The following is a 21,322-nucleotide window of genomic DNA, read 5'->3' as shown; positions in this document are numbered from 1 at the left end:
GAATAGAGCCAACAGATAGCTTGGTCTACATCGGAGAGGCATGGCCAGTTCTATTTTACAAGTGTCTACTGGAACTTTCCAAAACGTTGAGTCCTGCACTCGTTTAGAGTGGTCCTGCCAATCAAAAGCTATATATGGTCTCCTAGCAACAACAGTAAATAAATAAAATGGCGGAAGACAAGGAAAGCGCAGGTATGAAATAGGCTTCAAAATCTATTTAAATAGTTGTTTTATCGCTTTAACTTGTAGATACAGCTAATTTGAGATACATTTGAAAGGTGGCACTAGTTTCAGCTAACGACGGGCTTTTGATTTGTCGTATTTGCTGTTGTAGAGGCCATAGTATCGGAGGTCCACAAGAAGATCCGCGCTGCTTTTGATGTGTTTGACCACGAGTTCAACAAGACAGTGGATGTCAGGTGAGCAGAATGATATAGTCAGGCCCACTTAGACAGGCTTACAACAGACATGATACTAAATAGGCTTACCACACTGATTTAGGTTTATACAGTGTTGTATTATATGGTGGTGATGTTTTCACTCCGGTGCTGTGCTTCTGTCAAAGGGAGATAGGCACTATCATCCGCTCCCTAGGCTGCTTCCCTAACGAAGGGGAGCTACATGACGTCATAGCAGAGGTAAGGGCATCCTTTTGATCAGAGACATAATAACATAATAATAGTATACAGTATGTCATTTAGCAGATGCTTTTATCCAAAGCGGCTTACAGTCAACCGTGCATATGTACATGAACATAGAGAGGACAACAATGGGACATATTTAACTAAACAGGTATGGCTGGTTTTACTCTGTTTTCTCAAAGAACAAATGCAAAGGTAGAAGGGCGTTAGAAGCCAGGGGACAATCACGTAATGTAGAAGTAAAAAAAAATGGACCAACACTCACATATAGTAAATTCCCCAGAAATGTTGCTACAATTTCAGACCATAATATTTGTGAACAAACTCTTCCCCTAGATTGAGGAGGAGGAGCCAACAGGATACATCCGCTTTGAGAAGTTCCTCCCCACCATGACCAAGGTTCTAATGGAGCGCAAGTAAGAACATTGGAAAGAGGCATGCACAGAGTCTGCTAGATGGGGCTGTATCAGACAATGTAAGAACACAGGAGAGAGAGCGGGAGAGGTAGAGAGACATACAATCAGTTGAAACACATTGATCTCAGACAGACAGAGACAAACTGGAGGATCTGACTGTACTTGACTTGTCTGGCTGTCTGGGTAGTTTCTAGGAATTCCTAGAACTGGTGCAGTAGGTTTTTCTGGAAACACTGCCTCTGTTTCTACCTGTAAGAACACTTAGCTTAGATCAGTGTCTACACTCTAAGAAAAAATGGTTCCAAAAGGGTCCTTTGCTGTTCCCATAGGACAACCCTTTTTGATTCCAGGTAGAACCATTTTGGGTTCCAGGTAGAACCATTTTGGGTTCCATGTAGAACCCTCAGTGGAAAGGATTATATATGGAACCAACAATGGTTCTTTAAAGGGTTTTCCTATGGGGACAGCTGAAGAACCATTTTAGGTTCTAGATAGCACCTTTTTTTAAAGAGTTGTGGTAAACCGTGGAATGTTGGGATGAACCTGCAGAGATGAACACAGAGTCAGAAAACATGACTTTACTAGGCAACAAAATAAACATGACAAAATAACTTCAGTTTGGCTTGGTCCTTCTTCTCAGATTCGGTTCCGTGCCTTTCTCTCTGTCTCCCTCGCAGTGTGCTACAGTGCTCCCTTTATGTGGCCTGCATGACTGTGTCACACCCTGACCTTAGTATTCTTTGTTTTCTTTGTTATTTTGGTTAGGTCAGGGTGTGACATGGGTGATGTATGTGTTTTTGTCTTGTCTAGGGGTTTTGTATGTTTATGGGGGTGTTTTCCTATCTAGGTGTCTATGGTTGCCTAGATTGGTTCTCAATTAGAGGCAGCTGTCTATCGTTGTCTCTGATTGGGAACCATATTTAGGCAGCCACATTCTGTGGGTATTTTGTGGGTGATTGTTCCTGTTCCAGTGTTTAGTGTTCACGTTACAGGACTGTTTCGTCTTCGTTCTTTTTGTCGGTTTGTTGTTTTTGTTCGGTGTTTAAGTATTCCCATTAAATATGGATTATCATCACGCTGCATCTTGGTCCTCCTCTCTTTCACCCAAAGACAATCGTTACAGACTGGTTGGCACTCTCCCCTAATTACCTCTACTTGGGGTCATCAGCGTCGGGGTGCCCAGCCCGTGTACTCCCAGCAGAGGGAGCCAATGTCGCGGAACGGATCTCCCCTCTATCACCAATCCTTTGTCAGGTCCAGGGTGCTGACGTATCTTGCCTTCCCCTAGCGGTCGATCAGTTCGTCTACCTGGGGCATGGGGTAGGCGCTGAGTTCACTGATCTCGTTCAGGCCCCGGAAGTTGTTGCAGAAGTGGACGGTTCCGTCTGGTTTTGGTACCAGCACCATAGGGCTAGACCACTCACTGTGGGACTCCTCCAGTACCCCCATCTCTCTCATTGTCATCACTTTCCACTGGACCGCTGCCCTCCGGGATTTTGGTATCCAGTATGGCTGTTCACGCACTTTTTCTCCCGGACGTGTGTGGATATGATGTTCCACGAGATCCGTGCGGCTGGCACCTCGGAGAACATGGCCGTATTCCGCTGGACCAACTCTCAAAGCGCTTGCTGTTGGGTTGGGCTGAGGTCTTTCCCCATGGAAACTTCGAGAGAGGGCGGGTTCTGCTGTGGCTGGGTCCACATTGAGCACAGCGCCTCTCGTTCATGCCACTTCTTTAGTAGGTTCACATGGTAAAGCTGAAGGGGTTTTCTCCGCCCCGGTTGGCGGACCTTATAATTGATGTCTCCTACCCGCTCCACGATGTCGTAGGGCCTATGCCAAGTAGCCAGGAATTTGCTCTCTGTTGTGGGGATCAGCACCAAGACCTTCTCACCCGGGTGGAACTCTCGTTGTTGGGCCCCCTGGTTGTATACACGCTCCTGGGTACGTTGCGCCTGGGCCATGTGCTCCCTCACCACTTGCCAAATCACCGTCATCCTCTCCCTCATCTCCTCCATGTTTTCCACCACACTGTGAAGGGAGGTCGGTTGTTCCTCCCAGACCTCCTTGGCTAGGTCCAGCAGTCCGCGGGGCCGACGTCCATACAAGAGCTCAAAGGGGGAGAAGCGGACATTTGGGGTACCTCGCTCACAAGAACATCAGGTGGGGCAGCAGCTTGTCCCAGTTCCTCCTGTCTCTCTCGATGATCTTCTTCAGCATCTGCTTCCTGCGGAATACCCACCGTAAGAATAATTGGAAGAGCTCCTTTTGTCTCCCCATTGTGCTTTACTACCTGATACAATAAATGATGCTTGATGTCGAAGTGGGGGTAGCGCCACTCAGTTACCCCGGGTAATAGCATGCCGTCCACCACAATCACCTGGCCCCTCGCGTTCTGGAGGTTGAGGTCTTCTAACTGGGCTGTTCTGAACTGGCCTGTGAGGATTCCCTTGTCAGTCGGTCCGTCGAGTGCCTCCACCTCCATAAAGTGGAGCCAGCGGTCCTCCTCAGACGACGGCTCGCTTCCCGGCGTTGGGTCATCTCCCTCCTCCTGGTCCGACTCGGGCCCGGTGGACACCTCTCGTGGCGGGGAGTGGATTGCGCAGATGACCATCCTTTTTCCTCTCCTGCCTACCTTGCGCACGCCTCCCCAGGTCCCTCCTCCACAGTGTCTGGAAGAGAGGGCAATCTCTACCGAGAATGGGCACGGGCAGGTTAGGAACAGCCCCCACGCGCATCTGACACTCCCCCTTGGGGTGGTTAGCCGCACCGGCAATGTTGGGTACCTCTTCGTGTCCCATGTATACAGGACACTGTCATCTCCTCGCCCCCCGGTTCGTCTTTTCCCTCTCGTGTGAGCCACTGCGGTTGGGCCTGGGTCACCATGCTGCCAGAGTCCAGCAGAGTGCTGGTGTCGACGCCATCGATTCATACTGGAACCATCGGTGGGGCCGTCTCGGTGTGCGCCCAACAGGACGTGACACAACTCGCCACCCGGCTTACCCCGGAACTGGGGGATGCGGAGGAGATGGACTCCTCCCGGCCGGGGAAGCTCCATGCGATGTCTTCTGGCTTGCCGCGCTCATAGCAGCGCCTCTGATCTAGGTCCAGCAGTGGATGTCGTCATCGGTTCGGGTTGACCTCCCGCTTCGCAGCTTTGGCTGGTTCCGTACGGGCCCCATTCAGCTCCTCGCCTCTCTGTGCTTTTCTTCCCCCTCCCTACGTCCACTCTCTCCGCCCGGGCACCTTTCAGCAGGTCCTGGGTGTTCTGGTGGGTTTCCACCGCACTCCAAATACAGACAGAGTAGGTGTGTCCAGAAGGAGGAGGTATAGCTAATATAAGAGGTAGTCATAACTCTCTGATAAAACATGCATAATGAACCTAACCTGTTCCTGCCTGGTCTCAGTTGTAGATAAAAACTCTGTTGGCAGCACCTTATACAAACATACTATGATTGATATAGTTGACTTACTTGCAGTAATGTTCTGTATGCGATTGTATGTGTGTGTGTAAAAGGTGTGTGTGTTCTGTAACTTATCTGTGTGTGTGTGTGTGTGTACTCTGCAGGTTCCGGCCCATCCCAGAGGACCTGATGCTCCAGGCCTTTGAGGTAATGGACTGTATAGGTTCTGTATGTAGAGTGTGTTGGTTATCTTGGATTAATCCTCTCTATTACAGACTGTATAGATAATCTTGGGTTAATTCCCTCAATTGCAGACTGTATAGATAATCTTGGGTTAATTCCCTGCAGACTGTACGGTTGTGGCCAAAAGTTTTGAGAATGTTACAAATATTAATTTCCACAAAGTTTGCTGCTTCATTGTCTTTAGATATTTTTTGTCAGATGTTACTATGGAATACTGAAGTATAATTACAAGCATTTCATAAGTGTCAAAGGCTTTTATTGACAATTACATGAAGTCAATATTTGCAGTGTTGACCCTTCTTTTTCATGTCCTCTGCAATCCTCCCTGGCATGCTGTCAATTAACTTCTGGGCAACATCCTGACTGATGGCAGCCCATTCTTGCATAATCAATGCTTGGAGTTTGTCAGACTTTGTGGGTTTTTGTTTGTCCACCCGCCTCTTGAGGATTGACCACAAGTTCTCAATGGGATTAAGGTTTGGGAAGTTTCCTGGCCATGGACCCAAAATATCTATGTTTTGTTCCCCGAGCCACTTAGTTATCACTTTTGCCTTATGGCAAGGTGCTCCATCATACTGGAAAAGGCATTGTTTGTAACCAAACTGTTCCTGGATGGTTGGGAGAAGTTGCTCTCAGAGGATGTGTTGGTACCATTCTTTATTCATGGCTGTGTTCTTAGGCAAAATTGTGAGTGAGCCCACTCCCTTTACTGAGAAGCAACCCCACACATGAATGGTCTCAGGATGCTTTACTGTTGGCTGACAAGCTTTTTTCCAGATGCCCCAAACAATCGGAAAGGGGATTCATCAGAGAAAATGACTTTACCCCAGTCCAATCCCTGTACCCATTGCAGAATATCAGCCTGTCCCTGATGTTTTTCCTGGAGAGAAGTGGCTTCTTTGCTGCCCTTCTTGACACCAGGCCATCCTCTGAAAGTCTTCGCCTCACTGTGCGTGCAGATGCACTCCACTGTGCTGCACTGTACTGGTGGGGCCCCGATCCCGCAGCTGAATCAACTTTAGGAGACGTTTCTGGCACTTGCTGGACTTTCTTGGGTGCCCTGAAGCCTTCTACACAACAATTGAACCGCTCTCCTTGAAGTTCTTGATGATCTGATAAATGGTTGATTTAGGTGCAATCTTACTGGCAGCAATATCCTTGCCTTCGAAGCCTTTTTTTTGTGCAAAGCAATGATGACGGCATGTGTTTCCTTGCAGGTAAACATGGTTGACAGAGGAAGAACAATGATTCCAAGCACCACCCTCCTTTTTGAAGCTTCCAGTCTGTTATTCGAACTCAATCAGCATGACAGAGTAATCTCCAGCCGTGTCCTCATCAACACTCACACCTGTGTTAACGAGAGAATCACTGACATGATGTCAGCTGGTCTTTTTGTGGCAGGGCTGAAATGCAGTGGAAATGTTTTTTGGGGATTCAGTTAATTTGCATGGCAAAGAGGGACTTTGCAATTAATTGCAATTCATCTGATCACTCTTCATAACATTCTGGAGTATATGCAAACTGCCATCATACCAACTGAGGTAGCAGACTTCGTGAAAATGTATATTTGTGCCATTCTCATAACTTTTGGCCACAACTGTATAGGTTACCTTGGGTTCCCTCTATTGCAGCCTGTATAAGTCATCTTGGGTTAATTACCCCTATTGCAGACTGTATAGGATCATACCTTGGGTTCCCTCTATGATCGTCTTATTTGCTAAGAGGAAAAAACATCTCAAATTTGCAGGTTCTAGATAAGCAGAAAAAGGGACATTTGGAACTGGAGGAGCTCACAAAGTACATGACACAGGAAGGTAAGTTGAAAGCAACAGAGCTCCTTACATAAAACCACAGAATCATTGGCCTGAAGTCACAAATATATCACATCTTGTCACTGTTTATTAACAGTTATTTGGGCTTTGTGTAAGGCAAGATGATATTACGCCCTCTAGTGGTCCAAGGTTTGGACAGACAGACACTGACAGATAACAGTCCACTCTACAAGCATTATATGATTATATATCTCCCAGAACAACAATACTGGGAGATAGACTTTATATATTATGTTGACTTTAGTGTTCATTCTTACCAGTTTCCAGTGTGTTGGCTCCCTTGGACCTAGCATATGTACTTGACTTATTAGTATGTAATGGATGCTCAGTGGAGTGACATGCAGCATATAATGGTTCCTCAGAATCAACCTTGAGAAACCCTGCTAGGGGTGGAAGTAGCCTCGAGGTTATAAAAGCAGTCTGGCAACTGCCATCAATACCTCAGGGGCCACCTACTGTTGTTCCCTTGAGCAAGGCACACCCTAAACTTCTCCAGGGGTGCTTCTCTGTGGTTGACCCAGTGTGTGTGTGTGTGTGTGTGGATTGTTTGGTGCTGTGTTAGCAAATGTTTTGGTTGTCTCTGTATAATGGATCGACAAAGATCTATTGTGGGTATGTGTCCCTCTCTGCAGGAGAGCCCTTCACCCAGGAAGAGATGGAGGAGATGTTGTCAGCTGCAATGGACCCTGACAAGAACCTCATCTTCTACAAAGACTTTGTTAGCATGATGACCGTGGATGACCCCAGATAGACTCTCAATCACACACACACACACACACACACACACACTCACAAACATATACACATTCCTGCTGGGAGTAATGACAAATATAACCGTTGTCTTGCGTAATTGTTATATTGTTATAGTCTAATACAGAATATAATGTGGTATTGTAAATGTTTGCAGTGTCATAAACATTTTTGGGCTTATCGCCAAATATTGTACATCTCCCACTGTTGTGCTAGAGGCCTGGCCAACTCCAGTCTTCAGGGGCCTAATTGGTGTCACACTTTTGCCCAAGCCCCAGCTGACACACCTGACTCCAATAATCGACTAATCATGATCTTCAGATAAAAATGCAATTAGTTTAAATCAGGTGTGTTTGCTAGGGATGGGGAGAAGTGTGACACCAATCAGGCCCCAGAAGACTGGAATTACCCAGGCCTGTAACTAGACCTGCATGGCCAGGGCTGTAACTAGACCTGCATGGCCAGGCCTGTAACTAGACCATGCATGGGTTTATTGCCAAATATTCTCCCTCTGTTGTGCTAGGCCATGCAGTGAAACCAGATGGCGCTGTGTATCCATAAACAACATGCAACACCACGCTATATAAATCACTGCAGCAATATGCTTTCATTCACGACACCATCACCACCACACCACCTTATGTGCACAATCATTGGAATGTGAAGCACAGATTAATTGAATGAGGATATTCATGAAAAGAACACAAATTAAATTGTTGTGTTCTGAGTAAAACCTCTCCAAGGAGTGATTATTGCATAGACAAACCTTGTTTCTGTGGTGGTGGTGATGATGATGACGATGATGATCCAATTTTATTTGTCACACTCGCTGAATACAACAGGTGTCGAGTTAACTGTGAAATGCTTACTTTAAGAGCCCTTTCCCAACAATGCCAAGTTAAAAAGTATGAAAAGATGAGCAAAATAATATAGATATATACAGTACCAGTCTCTAGTTTGGACACACCTACTCATTCAATGTTTTTCTTTATTTTTACTATTTGGTGCAGCGGTCTAAGGCACTGCATCTCAGTGTTAGAGGCATCACTACAGACACCCTGGTTCGAATCCAGGCTGTATCACAACTGGCCGTGATTGGGAGTCCCATAGGACGGCCCACAATTGGCCCAGTGCCGTCCGGGTTTGGCCGGTGTAGGCCGTCATTGTAAATAAGAATTTGTTATTAACTGACTTGCCTAGTTAAATAAAAGTTAAATATATATATATTTTTTTTAAACTATGAAATAAGTAACCAAAAAAGTGTTTAACAAATCAAAATATATTTTCTATTTTAGATTCTTCAAAGTAGCCACCCTGTGCCTTGATGACAGCTTGGCACACTCTTGGCATTCTCTCAACCAGCTTCACCTAGAATGCTTTTCCAACAGGATTGAAGGAGTTCCCACATATGCTGAGCACTTGTAGGCTGCTTTTCCTTCACTCTGCGGTCCAACTCATCCCAAATCATCTCAATTGGGTTGAGGTCAGGTGATTGTGGAGGCCAAGTCATCTGATACAGCACTCAATCCCTCTCCTTCTTGGTCAAATAGCCCTTAGCCTGGAGGTGTGTTGGGTCATTGTCCTGTTGATAAACAAATGATAGTCCCACTAAGTGCAAACCAGATGGGATGGCATATCGCTGTAGAATGCTGTGGTAGCCGTGCTGGTTAAGTGTGCCTTGAATTCTAAATTAATCACTGACAGTGTCACCAACAAAGCCCCCAACACCATCACACCTCCTCCTCCATGCTTCACGGTGGGAACCACACATGCAGAGATCATCCGTTCACCTATTCTTTGTCTCACAAAGACACAGTGGTTGGAACCAAAAATCTCAAATTTGGACTAATCAGACCAAAGGACAGATCTCCACCGATCTAATGTCCATTGCTCGTGTTTCTTGGCCCAAGCAAGTCTCTTCTTCTTATTGGTGTCCTTTAGTAGTGGTTTCTTTGCAGCAATTCGACCATGATGACCTGATTCACGCAGTCTCCTCTGAACAGTGGATGTTGAGATGTGTCTGTTACTTGAACTTTATTTGGACTGCAAATTCTGAGGCTGGTAACTCTAATGAACTTATCCTCTGCAGCAGAGGTAACTCTGGGTCTTCCTTTCCTGTGGCGCTCCTCTTGAGAGCCAGTTTCATCATAGCACCTGATGGTTTTTGAGACTGCGCTTTTTCCATATTGAACAGTCAATTACTTGGGTGACTGGAGTCTTTGAAAGTTTTTAGGGCCTTCTTCTGACACCGTCTGGTATATAGGTCCTGGATGTCAGGAAGCTTGGCCCCAGTGATGTACTGGGCAGTACGCACTACCCTCGCTAGCGCCTTGCGGTCAGATACCAAGCAGTTGCCGTACCAAGCGGTGATGCAGCCAGTGAAGATGCTCTCAATGGTGCAGCTGGATAACTTTTTGAGGGTTTGAGTGCCCATGCCAAATCTTTTCAGCCTCCTGAGGGGGGAAGAGATGTTGTTGTGCCCTCTTCACGACTGTGTTGGTGTGTTTGGACCATGACAGGTCCTTTGTGATGTGGACACTGAGGAACTTGAAGCTCTCGACCCACTCCACTACAGCCACATCGATGTGAATGGGGGTGTGCTCGGCCCTCCGTTTCCTGTAGTCCACAATGAGTTCCTTTGTCTTGCTGACGTTGAGGGACCGGTTGTTGTCCTGGCACCACATTGCCAGATCTCTGACCTCCCTGTAGGGTGTCTCATCGTTCTGAGGGGCCCCTGTGTTGAGCATCAGTGTGGCGGATGTGTTGTTGCCTACCCTCTCCACCATGGGGTGGCCCGTCAAGGAATTCCAGGATCCAGTTGCAGAGGGAGGTGTTTAATCCCAGGGTCCTTAGTTTAGTGATGAGCTTGGAGGGCACTATGGTGTTAAATGCTGAGCTGTAGTCAATGAACAGCATACTCACGTAGGTATTCCTTTTGTCCAGGTGGGAAAGGCCAGTGTGGAATGCAATAGAGATTGGTGTGGCTGTGTTGTGGCGGTATCGATTTGGATTGGGTCCATGGTGTCTGGGATGATGGTGTTGTTGTGAGCCATGACCAGCCTTTCAAAGCATTTCATGCCTACAGATGTGAGTGCTACGGGTCAAAAGTCATTAGGACAGGTTACCTTGACATTCTTGGGCACAGGGACTATGATGGTCTGCTTGAAACAAAGTTATTACAAACTCGGTCAGGGAGAGGTTGAAAATGTAGACGAAGACACTTGCCAGCTGGTCAGCGCATGCTCAGAGTACGTGTCCTTGTAATCCATCTGGCCTTGCAGCCTTGTGAATGTTAAACGGTTTAAAGGTCTTACTCACATCAGCTACGGAGAGCGTGACCACACAGTCGTCCGGAACAGCTGGTGCATGCATGGTTCAGTGTTACTTGCCTCGAATCGAGCATAGAAGGTATTTAGCTCGTCTGGTAGGCTTGCGTCACTGGACAGCTCGCAGGTGGGTTTTTATTTTTTATGTTTTTATTTGACCTTTATTTAACCAGGTAGGCAAGTTGAGAACAAGTTCTCATTTATAATTGCGACCTGGCCAAGATAAAGCAAAGCAGTTTGACACATACAACAACACAGAGTTACACATGGAGTAAAACAAACATACAGTCAATAATATAGTTGAAAAATAAGTCTATATACAATGTGAGCAAATGAGGTGAGATAAGGGAGGTAAAGGCAAAAAAAAGGCCATGGTGGCGAAGTAAATACAATATAGCAAGTAAAACCTGGAATGGTAGATTTGCAGTGGAAGAATGTGCAAAGTAGAGAGAAATAATAGGGTGCAAAGGAGCAAAATAAATAAATACAGTAGGGAAAGAGGTAGTTGTTTGGGCTAAATTATAGATGGGCTATGTACAGGTGCAGTAATCTGTGAGCTGCTCTGACAGCTGGTGCTTAAAGCTAGTGAGGGAGATAAGTGTTTTCAGTTTCAGAGATCTTTGTAGTTCGTTCCAGTCATTGGCAGCAGAGAACTGGAAGGAGAGGCGGCCAAAGGAAGAATTGGTTTTGGGGGTGACCAGAGAGATATACCTGCTGGAGCGCGTGCTACAGGTGGGTGCTGCTATGGTGACCAGCGAGCTGAGATAAGGGGGGACTTTACCTAGCAGGGTCTTGACGTTTGGCGACCAGTATGAAGCGAGGGCCAGCCAACGAGAGCATACAGGTCGCAATGGTGGGTAGTATATGGGGCTTTGGTGACAAAACGGATGGCACTGTGATAGACTGCATCCAATTTATTGAGTAGGGTATTGGAGGCTATTTTGTAAATGACGTCGCCGAAGTCGAGGATCGGTAGGATTGTCAGTTTTACAAGGGTATGTTTGGCAGCATGAGTGAAGGATGCTTTGTTGCGAAATAGGAAGCCAAGTCTAGATTTAACTTTGGATTGGAGATGTTTGATGTGAGTCTGGAAGGAGAGTTTACAGTCTAACCAGACACCTAGGTATAAAATGAGCATCAGAGCCGGTGTAGTAGGATTCGATCTTGGTCCTGTATTGCCACATTGCCTGTTTGATGGTTTGTCTGAGGGCGTAGCGGGATTTCTTATAAGCGTACGGATTAGTGTCCCACTCCTTGAAAAAGGCCGCTGTAGCCTTTCGCTCAGTGCAGATGTTGCCTATGACTTCTGGTTGGGATATGTACGTACGGTCACTGTGGGGAAGACGTCGTCGATGCACTTATTAATGACACCGGTAATCGATGTGGTAAATTCCACAATGCCATAGGATGAAACCCGGAACATATTCCAACCTGTGCTAGCGAAACAGTCAAGTAGCTTAGCATCCACTTAATCGGACCACTTCCATATTGAGCACTTGACTGGTACTTCCTGTTTGACTTTTTGCTTGTAAACAGGATTTTTTTTCAAGTGGGGGGCGAGGGAGAGCTTTTTATGTGTCTCAGTGTGTGGAGTAAAGGTGATATACCGTTTTTTCTCCTATAGTTGCACAGGTGACATGCTGGTAGAAATTCTGTTAAACGGATGATGATGATGATGAGTATTTATGAATTATGTTACTGATTAGGGCTAAACCTTTTTGATCCAACTGAACATACCACCTCTGCACCAGATACTTTTAATGCAATCTTGCAACCATAACCATCGTCAGTTGTAGGCCTACTACATCCCTCTCTAGTCATCATTTACTCCCTCCAAAAGTTAACATAGGACAAATGAGCTGGCACGTGTCAGTCAACAAAGCATTGATTCACTATTGGTCCGCCAGCGAGGAAGGGGCAGAGAGCACCCTCCCCCAGCCAGATGTGCGCAAGCATCTATCTCCAGTCGGCACCTCTGGCTTCAGATGAGCCTCCTGCAGGCAGGCACACGGACAGCCAGAGGAATACCACAGCTGTGCCTCTGCCTCTGCCTCTACCGCGCTGCAGACGCGCGTCCCCACTGTCTACGCTGAGCCTGTGCAGCAGCGGCTGCATTCACTCTGCTACCGCCCTGCTTGTTGTATTTCGTCGCTCCCAGAAAGAAACCCGTCTGTACCCCACTCATACAGGCGGACCTGTTCACATTTTCACTGTGGATTTTAAATCTTTACAGGAGACCGTGGATTGGAACTGATTATTGCGCGTATTGGATACATTTGAGCGGAATCACTGTTAGGTTATTGTTTTTCAAGGTTGGAGACAGTATGCTATATTGATATCTAATCTGCGTGATATTGGTTAATGATTGAGAAGCACGCGGAGGGGCGTGGAATTCATTGACATCGATTTGGTCTCCTTGTGTGTAAAACAACCGAGATATTTTCTCCCCACTCCTCCCTTCCCTCACCTTCAGCATGACTTCTCTGTCTGGGACCAAAGAGAGGTCTGTGACCAGCAGGAGCAGAACATACGGGGTTAGTAGCCTAGTCTATTTTTCTACTTTATGTGGAGTGGATGATTATATCAGTAACACTAGCAACAACAGTGAAAAGTGTAGCAGAGCTCTCATTTATTCCATCAGAGCAGTAAGGGTATTCCATAGTGTTTGCTACAGGTTTGAATGCCTTTGGCAATTCATTAGGCTACTGCGGAGAAGCGGGTAGGCTAGCTAGGGAACGCAACAGTAAACAGATAGATAGATCACACTCACCTTTAGTTTTTGTAGGCTAACGCTTTTAGAATTTTTTGTTCAAACTGTTTCTTTCCTACGTGGGTTTTTGCATCTCTGCCATTTAGCCAATAAAGTCTTCTACCATGGACCGAGTTGTGCTTCTAGTGAGTTATTGTTTGTCTCCTCAATTTAAATCAAATGTTACCTTAAAGGTAGGATTGTCTTTATGGTGCTCCCCACAGATTACCGATACCTCTCCGACAAAATCAGCCTCCTTCTCCCCGGAGACATGGTACAGAAAGGCCTACGAGGACTCCCGGACCAGCAGCAGACCCGCTCCAGAGGGAGTCGGCTCCATGCCTAGCTCCACAGGCACCCCCTCCCCAGGATCTGGCACCTCTTCCCCAGGCTCTTTCTCTGGTTCCCCCGGGACCATATCCCCAGGGATCGGGACCTGTTCTCCCGGGTCTCTGGGTGGATCGCCAGGTTTCGGTACAGGTTCGCCCGGCTCTGGCAGCGGGAGTTCCCCTGGTTCTGAGAGAGAGAGGGGGATATGGTGTGAGAACTGTAACGCCCGGCTGACAGAGCTGAAGAGGCAGGCGCTGAAGCTGCTGATTCCCGGCCCCTACTCCAGCAAGGTAAGCCTAGTTAGATGCACTGCTGCCCGGCTATAGCAGCCTCTGAATCTGGCCATGGGCGACCCATAGGCATCATACGGGCGACCCATAGGCATCATACGGGCGACCCATAGGCATCATACGGGCGACCCATAGGCATCATACGGGCGACCCATAGGCAAAGACCATAAGACATCACTATGGTGTAAGACAGGGTTTCCAAAACTTGGGCCTTGCCTGAGGGGTCGAGCCACACGCGGTCGAGCCCCACGCGGTCGAGGATCGAGCCCCACGCGGTCGAGCCCCACGCGGTCGAGCCCCACGCGGTCGAGGGTCGAGCCCCACGCGGTCGAGCCCCACGCGGCCGAGCCCCACACGGCTGAGTTTGGGAAACCTGGTGTACTATTCTTTTCTGTGTCCATGTGAAGGAGGCATGAAACGAGAAGTGAGTTGGATAATGGTATAGTCCTAGATCTAACTGTAGGCATACTGTTTGGCTGAGGCTGTGTTGTGCCTGGGCTGAAGAGCCAGAGAGGCTGCCCATGGGGAAAAGCTCAGCTCAGAGGCAAACAGCCTTGTCCCTGTTGCTTGTTCAATAGCTGGCATTATGCCAAAAAAACGATTATGATGATGTACATACAATTCAATCAGCTGTTTCTAAAGTTTAAATCCATCAGTACCATTTGCTTCATTACACATCGTTGTGGATAGGGATTAATAAAGGCCTGGTGGATTATTGCCATTCTAGTTGTTTTCTGTTTCCATGGATGGGTTCTTTTCTGTTGATAGAACCCTTTGGCCACCCATTCTTTCCTTCTGAATCCAGATAAATGAACGCCAGGGCTTTTAATATACTGTATGAGGTGCATACATCATCTTTCTACTGTGCAGGGGTGTGTGTGTGTGTCTGCGCTCGTGCGTAAAGAAGGTTCTCTCGCTGTAAAGCGCAATGGGCCTTTACACTTGATTGTGTGATTTTTTTCCTTTTCTTTTGTTTTTGTTGTTGAGCATATTGGGGATTTCAGGAGGCCTTGCCAAGTTCTGTGCATTGCCAAGAGTCTAGGCCCTAAAGAGTGATGAATGCAGCCCCTTGGGGAGGGAGTTATTGGGTAACAAATAACAGCATTCTGCCCGGCACAGCACACATACTGTAAACCCAGAGTGAACAGAGGACATGCGTCATGACCCTGACTGCTGTGAAAAGCCCGCAGGGGGAGGGGAAGTAGTGGTGGGATGATCCCAATTAAAACCGCTAAAAATGAGATCAGGTTCAACTCCCATGGTGCGTAATTGTCCCATTCATAAATGGGTATATTCTATATGGATGCAGAGCACTCATAAACTCAACTTTTCTCTGGACCATCTCCCCATTCCAGCCTATCCTAACCTTCTGGTGGTCTGAACATAATAGTTGTAATGTTTTTACCCTGATATTTGAGAACGAGCATGGTTGTTGAAATTATTATTATTTTATTTAACTAGGCAAGTCAGTTAAGAAAAATATATTATTTTACATTGATAGCCTACCATGGAACAGTGGGTTAACTGCCTTGTTCATGGGCAGAACCACAGATGTTTACCTTGTCAGCTCGGGGATTCGATCCAGCCAAATTTCAGTTACTGGCCCAACGCTCTAACCACTAGGCTACCTGCCGCCTCATTGTCTGCCATTCCAGGCTGGTTGTATCTACAGAAGGCCCTACCTGTCTGATGGCAAGAGATCCAGGCTGGTTGTATCTACAGAAGGCCCTACCTGTCTGATGGCAAGAGATCCAGGCTGGTTGTATTTACAGAAGGCCCTACCTGTCTGATGGCAAGAGATCCAGGCTGGTTGTATTTACAGAAGGCCCTACCTGTCTGATGGCAAGAGATCCAGGCTGGTTGTATCTACAGAAGGCCCTACCTGTCGGATGGCAAGAGATCCAGGCTGGTTGTATCTACAGAAGGCCCTACCTGTCTGATGGCAAGAGATCCAGGCTGGTTGTATCTACAGAAGGCCCTACCTGTCTGATGGCAAGAGATCCAGGCTGGTTGTATCTACAGAAGGCCCTACCTGTCTGATGGCAAGAGATCCAGGCTGGTTGTATCTACAGAAGGCCCTACCTGTCTGATGGCAAGAGATCCAGGCTGGTTGTAGCTACAGAAGGCCCTACCTGTCTGATGGCAATAGAGGAGGTCACTGTGAGAGGTGCTTCTTTACCGTAGTCACTGCGGTCAGTGCCCAGATGATGAGTTAGTGGTAGGGCAATAGAGCAGTCCCCAGTGTGGACACAAGTGGTGCTGTGTAGCACCAGACAGCTGGAGCCTATGGAGATCAGGAGCTCACCGATCAGGACAGACAACCAAGGGTTAACAGATTTCTATTACAATCATAGTGGAACCATCATGTTTGGGACAATTTCATCACCTATACAAATCCCCCCTATCCAACATCTGGACTAGGACAATTCATTGTTTTATTGAGTTATTTAGTAGAAATGGTACAGGATGTTGGTATGGTCCCCTATTAAAGATGGTGGGAGAATATCACTGTTTAGTCCTGTGTGCATGTTTGTGTATGGGTTCAGATAGAGTTGACCTCTTTCTCAGCCTCCATTACATAGTGGTAATTGGCAAGCTTGTCAGTATATAGTACTATAGTAGATTATAGGGTGAATGTTTGGCACTCTCCCAGTGAATTATACTTAGCAGGTAAAGGCTTTCACATAGAATGAGAATAGAACTGACATTACAAACTTTTTCTGGGCAGCCAGGAAGGAGGGGTGCTATAATAATATAATAACAATTAAAAAATGATTCAAATATAATTTTTTCCTTTTTTTATATCATCAATATGACTGCTCTTCCAATGATAATTATGATGGTGATGATAAAGCATCAACCGTTTTAAATGGCCCTGGGGTGCTGCCAGCGCTGGCACTGCAGATGGATCTATCGGTCCGCTAATACAGGACTATTAAAGGCACTAGGCAGTTATATTGATAATTTGTGTAAAGGGACGTTGGTAGACTTTATTTGCTTGTTGAGCTCTCTGGCTCGGAACTTTCTGTTCTTATCAGGAACAAGATGCATAACTAGAATGGTTTGAAGTGATTCATTCTCATCATTGGGACAAAGTCTTCTGTTATTATTGATTGGGCCTTGCGATAGACTACCATCCTCTCCAGGGGGTGTACTTGTACAAACATCTGCCTCACGCAACAGAAACAGAAGAAAGGCTGCTGCCCTATGAACTGTTCTGGCTCAGACGAGGCTATTTGGGATGGGGAGAGAGGGAGGTTGACCTGAGGGTTGTTGTTTGGGCAAATCTGTGTTGTTCTGACAAGAACAGGACTGGTAGATGCTAAGTCTCTCGGAGAGGACAGGGACATGGGTTCAGTCCCAAATTGCACCCTATTCCCTATAGTGCACTACTTTTCAACAGAGCCCTATGGAACCGGTCAAAAGTAGTGCACTATAAAGTGAAAAGGGTACCATTTGGGATGCAGGCATGATACGTCTGCTTCTGCTTCCTGTTACCTCCTCTGACAGAACCAGCAGACATTAGTGTTCTTATGCTAATCATGACCTTCACAGAGCCACTGTGGGGAGACCTGGTTCTCAGTCTCTGCTGTTGGCTTCCAGTAAGCGTGCTGAGCGTACAAACACAAACACACAGGGGGGGGCACAGAAATGACACCGCACAGTTGAAGGGTGCAGCAACGGGGTCGATGTTAGAAAATGTCACTTGCTGAAATCTGTCACTGCCGTGTGTGTCCTCGAGGCTCTGGGTTGGAGGGCGATGGATGGAGAGAAAAGAAAGAGAAGAAAAAAGGAAAGAAAGGGATTAAGTGAGGCCTAATTGCATGACTACAGGTACAGCAGAGCAGAGAGGGGTCTCTGTTTCTGACGGATTTCATGGATTGATGGTAGAAGCTTTTTTCTCCCCCATTCTCCCCTTCCATTCATAATGGAGGGATCTGAACTCATAGTGTGTCTTTTCCTTTCTTTTTGTTTGAAGTGGATGTGTTAGTTTGCTGTGCTGTGCTTCAGGTTTCAGACGTTGTGTTAGCTTACACCTTTTATGACCGACCAGCCAGCTGCAGGAGAGAGGAGGAGGACGAGGAGGAGGGGAGGAGGGGAGGAGGACGGCTATCAAAGAAAAACGGGGATAGAGATTGTATGGGAGGAAGGAGAGAAATGTAAGACTAGAGGGCGGTAAGAAGGGAAGGAATGGACCGTAGAGGTTAGGAAAACAGGAGGGAAGGAGGGGGATGGAGGGAGACAATAAGGGAGGACAGGGGTCAGGGAATAGAAGTAGATGTCAGTGACACTGCATGGGAGGATTTTTATAGACACACTTGTAGCTGGAGGCTCAGCGAAAAATCTGGTAACACAGTTGAAGTTATTTAAGACCTAGTTCCTGTGTGTACGCGTGTAACCCTCAACCACCCACGGCCAAATTGTAACTAGTTAGCGGTCTGTTCTTGGTTAGTCAGGTTCAGCTCATTAAAGTGGGTCAGAGAGTGTGGGTGTGCGCATGTGTGAGTATGAGCCGTAAGGGAAATGTACAAGTAGGTGTGTCCCTGGCTCAGATCCCAGTTTAGGGAGGTTTTACTTCTGTTACTCACTCCCGTGTAACACACAGTGCCACTGCCTGACCAGCCAGGTTGATCAAGATCTACTGGGAAATTTAATGTCTTTCCAGGTAAGCGGCCACTAGGGGCAACGGTGAGCGCTATTACCAACAAGTAGGCTTGTGTTTTGCTAGGGCGTTGGGGATGGCGGATGGGCGTAAGCCAGGAGCTCTGACTCCGAGGGTTGCATGTTCAATCCTAGTTCTAGGCACTTGTTATATATTTTGTAACCCTATCACAAACCTTAACCATTAACTTAACCATTTGGAATGAATGCCTAAACATAAAGGAACATTCCACAGCTTGTCTCCAGGACTCCACAGCAAGTTGTTAGTGGCCCTAGTTATCCAATTGCCTGTAAGTGTTTAAAAAAAATTGAGCGAGTAAGCTGTAAAATAGCCTTTTATCAAACCAGGAAGGAATTTGTTAGAATTATGAGATTACTACAGCTTCCATGATGCTTTGCGTCTGGAAGGCAGGTATGGGGAGGAGCGTCTAAGCTAGATGGGTGCTAGCTCTAAACCACCAGGTGGAACTTGAAAATCAATCTAATACCGATACACAATGGCAATGTATTCAACAGCACTATATTAAATAATGCCATTATAACAACATTAGCTAGCAGGGGAAAAACACTTACTCTGTCTGCTTGGCCCGACTGGTTTATTCTGTCTTCTCCAGCCTTCTATGCCCAGCCATTACTGTCTGGGCAGTATCCACATAGTCAATAATCACGAGAGCCTCCCCCAGCTTGGTTGCTGCTCGTGTTTTTGTTTGTTTAAGCATGGATTTTTGTAAATATAAGGGACTACTTTCACTCGGGATGGGCTACTGAATATTACATTTCCAACTGGTTTGTGCCCTCAAAATTCTGTCCTCATGCACCGAAATATTTTCGAAAGGACGCCGTTCACAACTATGAGTTAGTCTACTAGCTGGGACTATGGAGCTGTACACTGGAGGAGAAGGGTGAGGCGCACCAGGGCTGTTGTGTGCTTTAGGAGACTGGGCCTCTGTGCTTCGCTCCCTGGCTTGTTCCTCTCCAACATGCGTTCACTCACCCAAAAAACGGACAAACTAATCAATCAGCCTATACTCTGTTACGCTTTATGTTTACTGTTCCAAAATTGTATTCTCCCACTTGGGAAAAATTGGTTGAATTGACGTTTTCCACATTTCAACGTGGAAAACTGATTGGATTTGCAAGAAGTCATCAACGTAAGTCATCAACGTAAGTCGGCAATGTAAGTCATCAACGTAAGTCATCAACGTAAGGGCAATTCATATTGTTTTTACCCAACTTTTAACCTAAATCTAATGGCACGGTGAATTAATTTTTGATTTCACATTGAATTCATGTTAATTGACAATTCAACCAAATGTAAATCAAAACTAAATGTTGAACTGACTTCTGTGCTCAGTGGAATGTGCCTTGTCTCTTCCGGGTATGTGTTAATGGGTGGGGGGGGGGTCCATCTCTTGCGGAAGCCATTCTGCACACTATAGGTTCTCTGACAGTAATAACGAGAGAAGCTCTTCTGACTGACACAGAACTACATGCTCATGGCTGTTTAACTAGGAACACACTCTTTTTTCAAATTCCCCACATTTGGGGGTGGGACAAGCGGAGATCAGGAGATCAACCTCACTCCTCCCTGAAGCCTGTTGTCGTTTTCAAAAAACACGTGATAAGCGCCAAATAAGTCGCTGAGGGTAAAATCTTGTCCTACATGTTCATAATGTGTTCTGGACAACAATGAAAAGGAAACTAATGTCCGGAACGTTCCTTTAACTGTGGAGTTGTTTTTGTTTAAACCTATCCCAAACCTTAACTCCTAAACGTAACCTTTGAAATCTGACGTTTATGGACAGAAGATGGATTCTGCAGTGAGACTGTGAGGCTCGTAATAAAAAAATAAAAATCCTCTTGGATCACTGAGATGTTTTATTTCATAGTTATTATGTTTTTTGATCAGGTATGATGGATTTGACCACAATTTCCACGAAACGTTCATTACCGCAACAGTCCAAAAAAGTCATAAACAAATCAATTTGTAATACTTTTGAACATTTCTGCCTTAATGAAAAGGGCCCTGTTTAAACATAACACTGAAAAAATAATATATTTAAAATTAAATGATAGAATGTACTATTTTTCCCATTGTTAGCTGTTTCCGTAATGAGAAGGCCAAGTGGGGTAAAGGGGGTGTTTTTAGAAGAAGAACCTCATTCTGAAGGTTATAAGTAAATACATTCACTTAACTTTTACTACTACTACTCTTGATGATGGGTGAAAACAACTTCATAACAACAATGATTGAGTGTTACGGTAATGAGACACATGTCCACAGACACTGTGTTTGTACGTAATACATATTATAGTTGAATGTAAACTTAAACTAGTATACATCGTTTATGATTTACGAACAAACTACTACAGCAACATATTTGTATTTTATTAAATGACCAGAGAATTTAAATTGGATGCATTTCGGTAATGAGAATTTGGGTTGAAAATGAACTAAATTCAAGTTAAAATGTATTTAAAATAAGACACTTTGCAAAAACTAGACATCTTAGTCCTCAGAATGATACTGTAGTTGATTTTTGCCGATGCATCATGGTTTTGCAACTCAAATTGCTAAAACTGATTTAATGAGAATCACCCACACATACAGCATCGCTCTCGTAAGCGTTTCGGCTTCCGTTGCAGCGACATATGACATGTGAGATGCATACATATCTC

At 45.9% G+C, this 21,322-nt stretch overlaps 2 protein-coding genes across 2 annotated transcripts; both read left to right on the top strand.

Annotated features, from left to right (window-relative positions):
• The first annotated feature begins 93 nt into the window (after positions 1-93).
• drc8 (dynein regulatory complex subunit 8) lies at positions 94-8,510 on the top strand. Its single transcript, XM_020487188.2, has 7 exons — positions 94-192; positions 335-419; positions 566-638; positions 978-1,057; positions 4,626-4,668; positions 6,452-6,518; positions 7,169-8,510. Exons 1-7 carry the CDS (start codon positions 168-170, stop codon positions 7,285-7,287), a joined length of 492 nt encoding a protein of 163 aa, XP_020342777.1. The 5' UTR covers positions 94-167; the 3' UTR covers positions 7,288-8,510.
• Positions 8,511-12,535: 4,025 nt separating this feature from the next.
• Positions 12,536-14,386, top strand: LOC116374595 (kinesin-like protein KIF26B). Its single transcript, XM_031828083.1, has 3 exons — positions 12,536-13,146; positions 13,586-13,981; positions 14,117-14,386. The coding sequence occupies exons 1-3, from the start codon at positions 13,087-13,089 to the stop codon at positions 14,384-14,386; spliced, it is 726 nt and encodes a 241-aa protein (XP_031683943.1). The 5' UTR covers positions 12,536-13,086.
• Positions 14,387-21,322: the final 6,936 nt, after the last annotated feature.

This window comes from Oncorhynchus kisutch, linkage group LG7 (genome assembly GCF_002021735.2).
Source record: "Oncorhynchus kisutch isolate 150728-3 linkage group LG7, Okis_V2, whole genome shotgun sequence".
Classification (NCBI taxonomy): Eukaryota; Metazoa; Chordata; class Actinopteri; order Salmoniformes; family Salmonidae; genus Oncorhynchus; species Oncorhynchus kisutch.
Note: the sequence above shows the minus strand (reverse complement) of the source record. Positions and strands in the feature narration are given on the sequence as shown.